At 41.2% G+C, this 14775-nt stretch overlaps 4 protein-coding genes and 1 long non-coding RNA gene across 7 annotated transcripts; all 5 read left to right on the top strand.

The window, feature by feature from the left end:
• The first annotated feature begins 479 nt into the window (after positions 1-479).
• Positions 480-1275, top strand: LOC116929000. The gene is made up of 2 exons (XR_004397524.2): positions 480-641; positions 721-1275. It is a non-coding gene; the product is annotated as an uncharacterized LOC116929000 (long non-coding RNA).
• A 947-nt stretch (positions 1276-2222) lies between these two features.
• LOC116928998 (30S ribosomal protein S16) lies at positions 2223-3134 on the top strand. The gene is made up of 2 exons (XM_032936146.2): positions 2223-2378; positions 2495-3134. Exons 1-2 carry the CDS (start codon positions 2364-2366, stop codon positions 2837-2839), a joined length of 360 nt encoding a protein of 119 aa, XP_032792037.1. The 5' UTR covers positions 2223-2363; the 3' UTR covers positions 2840-3134.
• Positions 3135-4106: 972 nt separating this feature from the next.
• Positions 4107-9099, top strand: LOC116928991 (aminopeptidase N). Its single transcript, XM_032936133.2, has 19 exons — positions 4107-4256; positions 4324-4743; positions 4820-5022; positions 5093-5248; positions 5335-5502; positions 5589-5698; positions 5759-5792; positions 5855-5974; positions 6056-6119; positions 6617-6773; positions 6852-6933; positions 7048-7228; positions 7352-7547; positions 7628-7902; positions 7968-8161; positions 8231-8389; positions 8463-8606; positions 8674-8749; positions 8812-9099. The coding sequence occupies exons 2-19, from the start codon at positions 4333-4335 to the stop codon at positions 8983-8985; spliced, it is 2904 nt and encodes a 967-aa protein (XP_032792024.2). The 5' UTR covers positions 4107-4256; positions 4324-4332; the 3' UTR covers positions 8986-9099.
• A 2083-nt stretch (positions 9100-11182) lies between these two features.
• Positions 11183-12782, top strand: LOC116928994 (glycine-rich protein DOT1). 3 transcript variants are annotated; one of them, XM_045178187.1, is made up of 4 exons: positions 11183-11320; positions 11388-11580; positions 11651-11795; positions 11883-12782. In XM_045178187.1, the coding sequence occupies exons 1-4, from the start codon at positions 11303-11305 to the stop codon at positions 12541-12543; spliced, it is 1017 nt and encodes a 338-aa protein (XP_045034122.1). In that variant the 5' UTR covers positions 11183-11302; the 3' UTR covers positions 12544-12782. The 3 variants fall into 3 exon arrangements, with proteins under 3 accessions (XP_045034122.1, XP_045034120.1, XP_045034121.1); XM_045178185.1 differs by having other exon boundaries at positions 11651-11773; positions 11828-12782; XM_045178186.1 differs by having other exon boundaries at positions 11651-11773; positions 11846-12782.
• Positions 12783-13890: 1108 nt separating this feature from the next.
• LOC116928997 (claw keratin) lies at positions 13891-14687 on the top strand. The gene is made up of 2 exons (XM_032936145.2): positions 13891-14052; positions 14117-14687. Exons 1-2 carry the CDS (start codon positions 14038-14040, stop codon positions 14567-14569), a joined length of 468 nt encoding a protein of 155 aa, XP_032792036.2. The 5' UTR covers positions 13891-14037; the 3' UTR covers positions 14570-14687.
• Positions 14688-14775: the final 88 nt, after the last annotated feature.

Consider the following 14775-nt stretch of genomic DNA (forward strand, 5'->3'; position numbering starts at 1 on the left):
ATTTCAATGCCAAGAGAAATACACCATTAATGTCAAGCATTTCCTCTGTTACAAGATTATATACGATAAATATGGGAAAGGGCCGACTTGTTCGAGTTTACCTTCGTCAAAACAAGGTCAATCTAGACGAACATGATCTATGAGAGGAATAATAATAATAAAAAAAAAACCTCGTTCTTTTATTTTATTACTATTTATTTAAAAATACCTGGTATGAGAGCGATATCTTTAACTTTTGGAACAATCTCACGCCGTGAGGACAATGTTGCAACACCCCTGAAGGCCTAAGCCTTTCTGGAACTTCTCTTGAGCAAAAGGTGCGAGCGACTCGGAACTTTCAATTGTATCGGCATGTATCGTCTCAAGGTGAAGTAGCAACGCAGTAGAAAATATTTAGAATAGCAAGTCGAAATAGACAAGGTCACCTTGCCACGCCTCATCAAACGTGCGAGCCTTGTATTTCGAAAAAATAAAAAATACTCGTGCGGGTTGCGGAAAAGCTAATCCTCGCCAATTTGAGATGGTAATCGGTCTGGATGGTATATAAGAGCGGAAGAACGGCCACATATTCAACCCAATCCTGCCTAACGTCTTCTAGCGTGAACAACTCTTAGCTTTACAGCAACATGAAGTGCCTTATGGTAAGTTAATCGATATTGTTTTATTATTTTTGTATGAGTTAGTGTGAGTTCACTTGCATTTTTTACTTTGGTGTTAAAGATGATTGCTGCCTTCCTGATGATCTGGGCAACAATTTGTTTGGCTAACCCAGCGGAAGCTGAGGTGACCAAAGCGATTGACGGTGATGTGCACGACCTAGTCGGAGAGGAACACTTTCTCAAGAAATACAAGAAACACCGAGCCTACCATCCAGTTCCCGTGTATGGCCCAATTTATCACCCGGTACCTGTTTATCATCCCGTTCCCGTCTACCATCCGGCTCCATTTTACTACAAAAAGTTCCACAAGGGTTAACTGGAATGCACACTTCTTGGTATTCCAGTTTCTCCAGTGTCCAATAAAAACAAAAACAGGCAGAGCTACACATAAAAAAACAAAAACAAAAACAAAAAAACAAAAAAACAAAAAAAAAAACGACCATAAAATGTCGAGCTTTCTCTGCATCATGTACCATTTCTTTCACCTGTCAATCAATCACTTGCCAACTTGTTCAACGGCACAATGAGCTTCGAGTTATTTGTACGTACTTAACAGTGTTTTCTCGTTCTTTTTTGTTGTTTTGTTGTTGTTGAAATACACGCTTTTGTAAACGAAGCATGTGTGTGCTGTGTTATGCCAACAAACCGGAGAAGAAAAGGTAGCCTCGTCTGTAGCGGCCATTATGCTATGCCGAGAAATGTTTGGTCGACAGCCGATGGAATTGCAGAGAAACTAAACGGGAGAGATTAGGCAAAGCAGATGGCCAATATGCGTGAAAGGCACACACACACGCGAGCTTTCCAATTTCTATACAGGAAATGTTGGCAACTCTCAAACGCAGTGAAAGTTCCCTAGAAAAAACAAAAACAAAACAACAACAAAATATCTTTCTAACAACGACGCGGTTCGTTCGTTCGTTCGTTCGTTTTTTTTTTTTCTTCTTCTTTCGATGTGGAATGGATTACAAACCAGACGACTATTCGATTTTCACTAGACACAACAATAGCTATAAGTTTTGCACGCAATGTTTCAAGACGATAAAAAACCTTAAGAAGTAGCTTTCGACATATGATCTCATTTGAATGGCTCGTATACGAAGGCACCATCTGTTCATCGAAAGAAGGGAAAACAAACTCTGTTGGCTTGGCACAAAACTATAATCTATGAAAAGCTTTCATTTTCACCTGAAATATTCGGCTCTCTGAAAACGATTAGCTCAAGGCCTTTAGTCTTCTTTTAAACTGTTTTTTTCTTATTTTCCTAGTTTACCTAGTTTGCCTATCCAATCTCCAATTAAACAAAAAAAAACAATTCTTTTCGTATATTTTATCGTCTTCGATAGCATTCGAAAGAAGAAACTAGATACTCGCCTACCTGGCCTTTTTAAGGAATAAATTTCTTGTAAAAAAAAAAAAAAAAAATTTAAATCAAGTAGCAAGACGAGTGTCCACCCTGTTAAGTCGTGCGAGTAGCGGCATCCTAAGCCCAACAACTGCACCTATGCACTTGCACGGAAATACAGGGAGGGAGGCGGTCGGAGAAAAAGGAGAAAGAGAGAAAGAAAGGGAAGACGAATGCACTGTTTGACGAAAACTTGCTTTTTTTCGATTGTCCCTGCAGGCAGTTTTCCAGTATAAAAACACAGCGATGCTCGTCAAATAGCCACATTTCCTGCTTAAACATCCAGTGACTACTACCACAAAATGAAGCTCTTCCTAGTAAGTTCTAACTCCTTAAAAAAATCATTCAAAAAATTCGAATATTTGATTGTCTCTAAATTGTCGATTAATGCTTGTCTTGTTTTCTTACGTATTCTCCTTACCCAATTCGCTAGCTGATTGCAATCTTCGTCGCAATAGTGATGGTCAACGCCATCCCTCTGCAAGGAGAAAAGGGCGAAACGGCCGTCATCGCCGACGATTTGGATACAGCCGAATTATTCGGCAAGAGCTACGGAAAACCTAAAGCTTCAAAGTCGTCGTACGGTTCTCCGCAAAAAGCCAAGAAAGAGAAGGCACCGAAAGCATCTTACGGTGCGCCCAAAGCCAAGAAGGAGAAGGCACCGAAAGCATCCTACGGTGCACCCAAAGCCAAGGCTCAGAAAGAGAAGGCACCCAAATCATCGTACGGCAAACCTAAAAAAGAAAAGAAACCCGACTCGTCCTACGGTAGAAAATAGAACTTCGGTTCAGCTGCAAGATGTTTTTTTTGGGGGGGTTTTTTAAAGACCGAGTTCTGTTGACGATTGACCTGTTTTGTTATACGCTGGATAACGCGCTGTGCCGCTATCCGATTATATCTCCATTCTTTTTGTTCTTTCAATGTAACGCTCCTCGTTGAATGATTTTCGTACGATACTTTTCTGTTGTCAAGTATCGCCTTTTCCTCTCACATCACGCTCAATTCAATTTTAGCGTTCATTTATGTAAACCACTATATCTTGAGGATGAAAGATAAACTTTTTCAAATGTGAACAATTCAGCTGTTACATGTTTCTCAAAAATCAATCATACAACTTCTTAACTATACTAGCCGATTGCGGCCGAGATTTACACTTTTAAACATCCCGCCATTTTTGTTTTTAAATGGCCGATCGTCAAAGTCCGTAAGGGCCTTCAGACAAGAAACGGGCACTCAATGTTCGACAATTTTTTATAAACAAAAGATAAATAAATATAAAACGAAAGATGGACGAGAGAACGGATGGAAAAAGAAAGTTAGCCCGACGCAGCTGGCTATATCGCATAAGTAAGTTTTAAGCAAAAAATTGGCCAAAGTTTGAGGGTAGGTTTAACACGACCTTGAATTCGAGAGAAAAGCAACCCGCATCTTTAAGACCATGAACGGTTTAGAGGGATGATGGCCCGACATGACAGTCAATGACGCTTCAGCTCCGTCCGGAGGAGCAACGAGTTTCCGTTCATAACAATAAGCTATGGCCATCGAATGAAAGTATGTATAGAGAAGGTTTTCATTTGTTGTTGTTGTTGTAAGGGAAAAAAAAGGAAAAGACCTATGAGTACTCTGAGAAAAGACCAACAACAATAACAAGTTTAAATAAGAAATAAAAAAAATTATTATGATAATTTTGGGTCTCATCGAACAAGTTGTTTGGTTTGCTTTCCCTCCGATAAATAAACGACGAAACGTCGGATAGAGACACATTAGAAACTAAATAAGGATGCTAGATAATTTTAAAAAATCCAGCAAGTTTCTCTGATTCGTTCTTCAATCATTTGGGGGGGGGGGGAAACAAAATGATGTTCGATATAACAGTTTCAAACTATCGATGTCTCGTCTGAAATGTTGGTTGCGCAAAAACAATTGAGATCATTGTCGAGCTCGAGATAGGTCCAATCGCACCGAGACATTGATCCCTACATCGCGATGGAACAAAAACCAAACGGATAAACAGGATCTATAATTATCGCGACAGGTGACGGTGTTACATGATTAAAAATGACCCGGATAGAGGCACAGCGCCTTGCGTAAACAATCCAGTTTAAACAAGTGATAAATAATCATCTGAAAATCCGCATTCAAAAACCGTAGCGTCACTCGGCTAGTAAAGCTCAAGTTAACTGCTCGTAATTCAAGTAAGTAGTCTCGTTACCATTTCTTTAACACTTAATGAAATAACAATGCAATAACGTCTATAACAAGGAAAAAGAAATGGCGATATCGCGCAGCTTGCTTTTCGTCCTGTTGGTCGCCGTTTGCGCAGCTTACGACAACGGCCAATACGACGGCCCTGATGAGGTGGAATTACGTCTACTCGAGCCGGCCGTCGTGCCCGATCCGGTCGACGGAGTGAGCCGTTGGTGGTACACGCCTTCGCAAAAGGCTCACATCTACCGACACAAGTACCCGAAAAACATCGAAGCTCAGCCGAGGCAAGGAGAGGATTTGCGACTACCTGGAGACATTTTGCCTCGCCTCTACACTATCCGCCTTCTGCCGTTCATTGAGGTGGGCAACTGGACAACCGATGGATACGTTGAGATTGTCGTCGATTGCGTCATCTCAACTGTCAACATCTCCATGAACAGTCTAGATCTGACCATCGATCTAGCTTCTGTAACGGTAATTCGCAAAATGAGAATAGATTTTAAAAAATAATAAATAATAATTCAGGTGATTGCGTGAATCGCAAAAATAGGTGGCGGATGTTCAGACTGGCAATCCGATTGATGTCGTCAATTTCATCGATGAACAATCGACTCGCGAGCTCATTACGATCCAAGTGTCTCAGCCTTTGACAGTCGGTAGACAATACCGGATTACCATGAAATTCATTTCGATTTTGAACGCTCTGTTGGCGGGATTCTACAGATCGTCTTACGTTGAGAACGGCGAGACCAAGTAAAAAAAAACAAAACAATCTTTTAACAACGTCTCAATATTTTATTTTAAAAAAAAATCATCGCAAAAGGTATTTAGCCGTAACTCAATTCGAGGCTACCGATGCCCGTCGTTCTTTCCCTTGCTTCGACGAACCGACTATGAAAGCCAATTTCACGGTCACGGTAGGCCGTCCAGAGACTTGGACTTCTACCAGCAACATGCCACTGATCACCACCGAGCCAATGTACGTCATCTTTTCAAAACAAATAAAAACATTTGAAATTCAAAAGAAGACTAATTGTCCGTAAAATTGAAATGGAAACGAGACAGCGTGGGAATGCCTGGATACGTTTGGGATAACTATCAAACCTCCGTAATTATGTCGTCCTATCTCGTGGCATTTATGGTGTCGGAATTCATCGGCATTCCAGCAGAACCGGGACTCAGCAATGTGGAGTTCCGCATTTGGGCTCGAGCCGATGCCCGCAACCTCACTGAGTATGTATACATATACTATATAACATTCATCTGTCTTAACACATCGCCGCATAATAAATGTTGAACTTAACGCACAAAACATTAAGTTACTCACGGGATATCGGTCCGCGAATTTTGGAATTCTTCGAGAGTTTCTACAACATCGACTACCCATTGCCAAAACAAGATATGGCTGCCATTCCGGACTTTGCCGCAGGTCCATCCAATTATTTTCGAGAAATCCCTTCCATTTCAAATTCCTTTTTTTAAATTACAGGAGCTATGGAAAATTGGGGTCTGATTACCTACAGGTAAAAGCGATTCAAATAATGGCAAAATATAAGGGGATTGCATTGAATAAAATTGTTTGCAGGGAACAATATCTACTCGTAGATCCTAACACTGCTACCGCACGCGCAATTCAATTGGCTGCAGTCGTAAGCGCTCACGAACTCGCTCATCAGTGGTTTGGCAATTTAGTCACAATGGATTGGTAATTCAATTTTTTTTTTTTTTTTATTCAAATCAACGTATGTGAAAAATTCAATGTCTTTTAATGGGGAATTTGAAAAAGGTGGAACGCTCTGTGGTTAAACGAAGGATTTGCTTCGTACATGGAATACCTCGGCACAGACGCGGTAAGTAAAATGGCCGGACATAAAAATAAAACATATTCAAATCAAAAAGTATTTAGCATGAGCGATGCTTCAGGTGAGACCAAAAAAGGGCGCAAGTGAAAGTCCTCATCTTTAACAAGTGCAAATCAATCGTAATTAATCAGAATTAAAACGAGTTTTTTCGACAATTTCTAAAGAAGAAACATGTCTAGCCGCACATCATCTTGCATATAATCTTGATAGCAAAAAAAGAATAACAAGGAGAAAGTTGATTGGAAATCGGAAATCTTTTTCGGATTGTCTTACTTTGACAAATACGAAAAACACGTAGCCACGTCTGAGAAAAACTCGATTTCTACCAACAAAAAAAAAATGCTTGTTATAGTGCCTTCGTTAACCTGGAGAAATCAGGGCAATTTACAGACATAATCAGCAAGGATTTCTTCACTATTTCTTCTATACGTTTTCTATGACGCACCTTATAACATAAGCTTATGTCACGTATTATGCGCCATTAGGTGGAGCCTGATTTTAAGATGAACGATCAATTCATCCTGGAGAATTTGCAATACGTTTTCGGCATCGACGCTCTGGAGACTTCGCGACCCATCAACATCGAGGTCAACACACCCGCCGAAATCAATTCCATGTTTGACGCCATTTCTTACGAGAAAGGTTCGTTGGCCCAGCAATGACATCGCGATCGAGCATCACTCGTTAATAAAAAGACATTTCTATTCGACTTTTTAAAAGGGTCCTGCGTCATCCGCATGTGCGCAGATTTCATCGGTTTCGAAACTTTTCAACGCGGTTTGACTCGTTACCTCAACGACAAGTAAATGATTTCTTTTCTTTCTGTTTTTAAACAATAAGATTGCAAGACTACAGCAGCATTATGCGTGCAAATTCAAATTTACTTTTTTTCTGTCTGTGTCTACAATGGCAACAGTGCTTACGGCAATGCTGGACAAGACAACTTATGGGCCGCTCTCCAAACTCAAGCTGATTCGGAGAACGTCCTCCTTCCAGCCACCGTCAAAGAGATCATGGACACTTGGACGTTCAAAATGGGTTTCCCTCTCATTACGGTGACTCGAAACTATCAAACGGGTGGCGCTATCGTGACTCAGGTTCGAATTTGTCCTAATAAGATGAATGCGTAGTTTCAGTAAATAGAAAAACAAGAGAGAAAAGGTGGGACACAAGTCAAAGACCCGTCAGCTGATCAAAAGAAACTCGAATCCCGTTTACAGAACAGGTTTTTGCTGCGCAAGAGCAACGACACCACCGACCCGATCGTCTACCAATGGTGGGTCCCTCTAACGTACACCAGCGACTACACTCAAGCGACGAAAAGAGATTGGCTTTCAGTCAACGAAGTCAGCAAGACATTAACCAGTTTGGGAGCTGCTGCAAATCAATGGGTCATTTTTAACGTCGATCAACAGAGTAAGTGCTTAATGAAATGCAATTTTTAAAATCTCTTTTAGTCAGTGGAATTATTATTATTATTTTCTTTATGTCTACAGATTATTACCGAGTGGCTTACGATGCCACCAATTACGAACTCATTCGAGATCAGCTGATTGCCGATCATCAGCGCGTCTCCGATAACAATCGAGCTCAGCTACTCGACGACGCCTTCACATTGGCTTTGATTGAATCGATAGCTTACAGTGAAGCACTCGACCTCACTTTGTACCTGAAAAACGAACGAGATTATGTGCCGTGGCACGCAGTCCTTTCCGAGCTTAATTACATCGATATTATGCTTTACAATCTCGTCGAATTCCCCAACTGGAAGGTAGACTTTCCCCGTTCTTATAATCACTTGGATGTTGGCCTAAAAATGTTTTTCGATTGACGCAGAATTACATGACCAGCATCGTCGAGCCTTACTACACGGCTATCGGGTTCCAGGAGACGCAGGCCGATCCTCATTTGATTAAATATAGCCGCATCGACGCCATGAACTGGGCATGCAGATTGGGCGTCGCCGATTGCGTCCAAAACGCGCTAAGCACATACGCCACGCTGATGAGCCAACCTGACAATCTCGCCCAGTAAATTCCCATTCAAAAAGTTTATTCTGAAGTATCAATTTAAAATCCTTTTTGGTTAAAAATTTGAAGGATTGTTTCGCCGAACGAAAAGTCAACTATTTTACGCACAGCTATCGAGAACGGCGGCCAGGCCGAATACGATTTCGCTTTCAATCAATACAAGACGAAAGGAGACACCAGCTTTTTGGTTGCCATGTGCGCCAGCAAACAAGCTTCCGTGCTTTCAGGGTAATTAACAAAAAGATTCAAAAAATCGATACTTGAAATGAAATAACGTAAAAAAAAAAAAAATGCGGGGCAGGTTGCTGGAAATGTTGCTGGACCCCACTTCGGGAATTTTGAGGTCGGACGTCAACCTCGTCTTCAACAACGTGGCAAACAATCCTATCGGAAATGAAATCGCACTTGATTTCTTGATCAATCGATGGGACGATATTCAAAATGCGTAAGTGAAAAGATTCAAACAAACAAAAATTATATTTACTTGATTGCAAGTGGTGAACTCTTAACAGACTTGGATCTTCTTTTTTCGGCACCTGGTATCGCTATGTTTGCACTCGCCAAAACACACAAGCTGGGCTAGACAAGGTACGGCAACATAATTTTACAACTCATTCACTAGACAAAACAATTGTTTCGTGTTTTCTTAGCTAATTCAACTCCGTGACGCACATCCGGTCATTTTGGGTAATTCCAACAGCGTCAAACAAGGACTAGAAACAGTCGAATCCAACATCAAATGGGTTTCCCTCAACCAAGGGGAAATTGGCACTTGGCTGGCCGGCCATCAACCAGCAAAGAATTTCGAAGCCATTCGCCAATAAAAACAAGACGGTTTCCTCATTTCAGTTCAATTCCTGGAGAGTGTTAAGCTCTTTTTTCTGTTACATTAGGGATAGGATAGCAAATTCAATATAAAAGCACGGTGTCGGAGTTTATCGAATTGTGTGCAAAATTCAGAAAATTCCTCGAAAATATTCCACCCCCCCACTTCTAATCATCAGAAAGTTTAATTTTTACTCGTCAACAAGAAATTATTTCAGAAAACAGGCAATATTTTGCAATAGAGCAATGTCTTCCGCCTGTCTTAAGCAACACCTCAAATTCCCCGTAACAAGGTCTGGAATTACTCACAACTGGTTCAAAACACTGGTAACAAAAACGAAAACGAAAAACAAGGAGACCAAAAACAGCAGCCATGATGCAACACAGCCTACGGGCTGGACAATTCAATTTGATTCATTGGGCTAAAAAAAAAAAGATACCGTCAATCAAAAGCTAAACAATTATACAATGTGAGTTGAAAAGCTAGGAATCTGGAATTTTTTGCAGGAAATGTAAAACTTTTCATTCGACTCTGGTCACTGTCCAAAGCTGCCCAAGGTTAAATCAAATTAGGCACATGTTGTAAAACTGTGATAAAAACGTCAACAACAGCACATATTTAGAACGACGAATTCGTGGGAGGGCATGGTCTGAATAACCTCACGACGATTTCTAATTTCGGTAGACATGTCTATACAAAGGATTTTCACATATTTTCGAATCCAACATTTTGAGACAAATCGAAAAGCAAAAAAAAAGGCTGTACAGGAACAGGTTTTCGATTTGTGTCCAAATGTAGAGTCGGAATGTTTTACAAATAGAAATAGAGATCGAATAGTGAAATACTTTTCGATCGTCACAATAAAAAACGAAAGCAACGAGAACTAACTCACTTGAGGTTGACCACGTTGGATTTTCAACACTAGACGTCTGCAGCTTCAAAATGGATGGATTTGGCGACACTAAAATTTGACGATGAATGTTCTTACACTGACTCTTAGTGTTATTACTTTATTTGCGTCGTACATAATTGTTGCAGTTTCTGTTTACGACACCGTTCAGCATAAAATGTTGAAGCGGGAAGACTAAAAAAAAGTGCGCGCCTTGCCACTGTCTGAGAAGCAAAACAACGTTGCAATTTACATTTGGAAAATTCTAGAAAATAAAATCAGATTTTGGCGAAAATATCATTAATTGCTAATGGCAACGTACTTCTTTGTTCGTTATTGGAAAAGGGATAATGAAACTTACGTATGTCAAAGATTTCGTTGTTATGTACACTGAAATGGAAGAAAATCACGTGTAGATATGCTGATATAATTATAGGAAGCTTGTAAAGTATAACAATTTGAACCAGTAAAGTTGATCAAACAATTACAAGAGAGCAGAGGTTTTTGGCAAATTAAAACTCAAGCAAGTCATACGTTTGTTCTGTTTGGGCGTTTTGCTATGGGTGTGGCACTGTGGCAGTGCCTACGTGCAATAGCTTGCTGTGTCTGTAAAGAGGCGTAGCTCCTGTAGCATATCCAACGTAGTCCTTTCTAAAGATGAATTGTTTGTTTGTGGTAATCAGGGTCGATTAGAATGTTGGCAGTCATGAGTGATCAAAATCCATGATGGCCGCTTTTTTCAGCAGTTTGGACGAAAAATATCTCGCTCATTAAAACGTCCTTCAGAAGCTTTCTGCAAATCGTTTTAATACCAGAGGTTATAGTATGAAATGATTGCACATAAGGGTTGGTTTCAAAAGCTCTTTTGCATAAATGAGATGGCATTACCGTAAATCTCCCGCTGATATCCGGCTACCGTCGACTTTCATTTTTACTTCTAATATATGGGTAGTACTCATGCTAATAAACACGATGTCCACTACTACAGTCTAAAAGTATTTCTTTTTCTCCCTCAGGTTTCTCTTTCATTTCACCTTTGGCCGACCTACATCTTTTTCAGGGTAAGAGTCGACAAACTTATTGAACACTCAATAATAGCAGATTCGGTAATTAGTTAAAGTTAAAGCTAAAATAAAAATATCCATGCTATTTCATGTTCTTTGTGTATATTGCAAACAGGAATAAAGCACATTTTTAGTCTATTTGCAGTGCAATAAATATTTTTTAAAGTCATGGAGAGCAGTGAAGTTGCTAGACAACATTGGAGAACCATAAGAATCAGAGCTGTTCCACTTGCTAGAAATACGTCAACGAAAGTGAAACGAAAGGCCAAAAATGATAAAACCAGGTGACAAGTCATTCAACTAATCAGTTGACAAAGTTTCTTTATGGCACGAGCACCTTCCCGCGTACAGAATATTCGAAAATGAAGCTCAGTCTTCTGGTAAGCACTTCGTCTCACATCGTATAACGAAACGTGAGAATTTCATTTGTTTTCAATGGTTTTACAGTTTGCCCTGCTGATGTTGAGCTTCGTGACCGTTTCGTCTATCCAGCCCGTCTTCCGGAATGCCCCAAATTCTCATGGCATTCGTGTCCGACGATATGATCCCATGATCGACATGAAGTCCGAAGAGTTTCTCTTGAAGTACTTTAAGTACAAATGGATTGCAAAGTGCTATAAGAAAGGCCAATGTCATAACGGTAAGTTCAAACGTTATACCAATACGAAAGAGACGATAATAATTTTTTGTTTGCTGTTGTTTTAATTCAGATCACGGATATGAAAGACAAAGTTACGGCTATTCCCAAAGTTCATACGGTGGACATGGAGGCTATTCTGAAAGTTCCTATGGAGGGGAAAAATCGAAAGGAAAAGGTAAAGGCAAAGGAGGAGGTGGTAGCTACGGAGGAGGTGGTAGCTACGGAGGAGGTGGTAGCTACGGAGGAGGTGGTAGCTACGGAGGAGGTGGTAGCTACGGAGGAGGCGGCGGAGGTGGTAGCTACGGAGGTGGACATGGAAGCGATGGCTACGGAATGGAATCAAAAGGCAAAGGAGACGACGGAGGTGATGGTTACGGAGGAGGCGGAGGTGGTAGCTACGGAGGGCAATCGAAAGGTAAAGGCAAAGGAAAGGGCGGCGGAGGTGACAGCTATGGGGGAGGCGGGGGTGACAGTTACGGAGGAGGCGGAGGTGATAGCTACGGAGGTACATCCAAAGGCAAAGGCCAAAGTTATGGTGGCGGAGGAAGCTATGGCGGCGGAGGTCACAGCGGGAAATCAAAAGGCAAAGGTAAAGGCGGAGGCTATGGCGGAGGCTATGGTGGAGGCTACGGAGGAGGCTATGGTGGTAGATCAGGTGGGTCCGGTGGATCGGGCGGATCAAGTCGTGAGGGAGGTGGATCGGGCGAATCCAACAGCAGCGGTGGCAATGGTGGTTCGGATGGATACAGTAACAGCGGCGGATCGGGAAAAGGCGGAGGATCCAATGGATCTGGTAAAAGTGGCGGATCCAGCAAAGGGGGTGATTCAGGGGGATCAGGCAAAGGAGGTGATTCAGGGGGATCAGGCAAAGGAGGTGATTCAGGAGGATCAGGCAAAGGTGGCGACTCGGGTGGCTCCGGCAAAGGGGATGGATCAGGAGGATCTGGAAGTAAACAAAGATAAATCGCAAGCTGTCATTGAGGATAAACACATTTCAATCTCAATTACTATGTATCAATTATACTCTCCTGTCTTTCCCCTTTTTGTTGTTACTTTTAGTGAGGGTTTCGCATCCATGCTGAAACGATTAGAATTCTATCTGCGTTCTCGCATGCATTCATGAATATTTTAAGCAAATCACTTGTACTATATTTTATGTTATAATAAGAGAACGTTTATCAAATACAAAATATTACGATTTATATTTAGAATCAAGAAAAGATTTAAAAAAATCTCTCTTTTATTTCTTTTATTCGGAGAGATATATATGTGTTTTGGAACAACCTGTCACCGTGAATGACTTCATAAAGACTTTTACCACTCACTTTTCAGCCAACGTAAGAGCTGCCGGTGATAGCAGAATGGTAACTTTTGATTTAAAGTGTATCCTAACATCTGGTCGTTACGAATGAGAATAAGAGAAAAGCAGAAATGAAACTAGAAAATCAACATGTAATCTACATTTGATTGTATGACCTTGTCACTATGTCACCCTTCACCGTACAGACTCTGTGACATTACTGTTCAATTAAGTTTTACTGCGAGTGTAAGGTTTGTTATTTTAAAGTGCATGCAATCGGCTACTTACCTGTATATCATAGTAATTTCACAGTTAAGGATTTGTAGTTCTTAAAATATTTCGCTTTCACCTTTAAAGGCTTGAGGAGAGAACAGCAGGCGCTACAACGCCCTTAAGCTGCAACGCATTTGCATATGTTTGGCCTCATAGGAAGTTGTTGAACACAAACTGATATCTGAAAACCTGGGCCTGTCGAAAAAAAAAAAAAAAAAAGAAAAGCTACGTGCTAAATGAAAATGGGTGTGAATATATAAGACACAGCCTGTACGCACAGCAAGTAGAACATTTGCATTTTGAATAAATGCCAGCGTAAAGAGCCTTGACCTGTTTCCTTCGTGTTTCGTCGCACGGATTTTTCGATTTAGTCAGTTTTTTTTTGTAGTTTCCGGAAAGGATAGCCAAATTTGAAAAACAAAATAAAATCCTTGGATCATGTCCACCTTTGCAAGCCTTCAATTCCGGAATCGAGTCACCAAAACGAAGGTAAAAGAAAATTCTAAGAGCAGTTCCCACGTCGTTTGTGAACAAGGTCGTTGAGGGCGGATTGATAACGATGCTGATGACCGTAAATGTCTTCGACGATCGCCTAGATCGTTTGAGTCTTCGTGGCTGACATCACAATTGTTGCGTAATCCCACTTTTAACTACCACGTGAATTTGAAGGAGACGAACGTGGCAGGATGGCAGTACCATGCTGTTGTGTTGTGGGGCCTTATTTTATGAGGTGAATTGTACCTTGAGAACCCTGCTAAAGGTCGAAAGAAGGCAAGGCATACGCTGTATAAAGCAGACTCCATCGCTGTTGGCATCAGTCAGCTACCGACTCTCTCGTAAGATTGAACCATTCTAGGAAAATTGAATTCACGCAGCATTTCAAGATGAAGTTTATATTGGTACACTTTCCCTTTCAATCGCATTGTTTTAGTTTATCCTAATTTTGTTTACTTTAAATTTTAGACTATTCTGTTAGCCCTGGCTGCCGTTGCTGCTTGCCAGCCCATCGGCGAAGCCCCAATTCCGGCTTCCGTTCCAGCCGACAAAGCCGTTGCCGTGGTGGCAAAATCCATCGAATCGGCTGACTCTGCTCAACACGATTTAACTCCAAATGAATCCTCCGCTAAACATTTCGGTCTTGGTGGATTGGGATCAGGATTCGGACACGGACATGGATTCGGACACGGACATGGATTCGGACATGGACATGGACATGGATATGGATTCGGACCTGGATTCGGACATGGATATGGAGGTTATGGTCTTGGCGGATTAGGCGGATACGGACTCCATGGATTAGGCGGATACGGTGGATACGGAGGTTACGGACTTGGTGGATTGTACGGGGGCCATGGATACGGCTTCCCGGGCTATGGTTACGGACTTGGTGGATTAGGGTACGGTTACGGTAGATAATCTGTACCATCACTTAATTGTTATTTATCCAAGTGCCAAATGGTCTGATGTTGAAGTGATTTCGAGCAATGATGTAACCTGTTTAAGTGGAGTGTCAATACAATGTTATTCTTCGTGACACCCTAGTGTTAAGCAAAGTTATAATCAGTTGTCTAACAACATGGGTAAGATGAGGGTAATAAAATGGCTACTGTCCGTTTTGATTG

The sequence above is a fragment of the Daphnia magna genome, linkage group LG8 (assembly GCF_020631705.1).
Source record: "Daphnia magna isolate NIES linkage group LG8, ASM2063170v1.1, whole genome shotgun sequence".
NCBI classification, from domain to species: Eukaryota; Metazoa; Arthropoda; class Branchiopoda; order Diplostraca; family Daphniidae; genus Daphnia; species Daphnia magna.

Bases quoted from the DNA above. Each gene is read 5' to 3' on its own strand.
- LOC116928991 (XM_032936133.2), top strand. From the start codon at position 4,333: ATGGCGATATCGCGCAGCTTGCTTTTCGTCCTGTTGGTCGCCGTTTGC. The intron at 4,744-4,819 runs GTAATTCGCAAA...TCGCAAAAATAG, and splicing joins TCGATCTAGCTTCTGTAACG to GTGGCGGATGTTCAGACTGG. The intron at 5,503-5,588 runs GTATGTATACAT...CAAAACATTAAG, and splicing joins GATGCCCGCAACCTCACTGA to TTACTCACGGGATATCGGTC.
- LOC116928994 (XM_045178185.1), top strand. The intron at 11,581-11,650 runs GTAAGTTCAAAC...GTTTTAATTCAG, and splicing joins GAAAGGCCAATGTCATAACG to ATCACGGATATGAAAGACAA. The intron at 11,774-11,827 runs GTGGTAGCTACG...GCTACGGAGGAG, and splicing joins AGGTAAAGGCAAAGGAGGAG to GTGGTAGCTACGGAGGAGGT.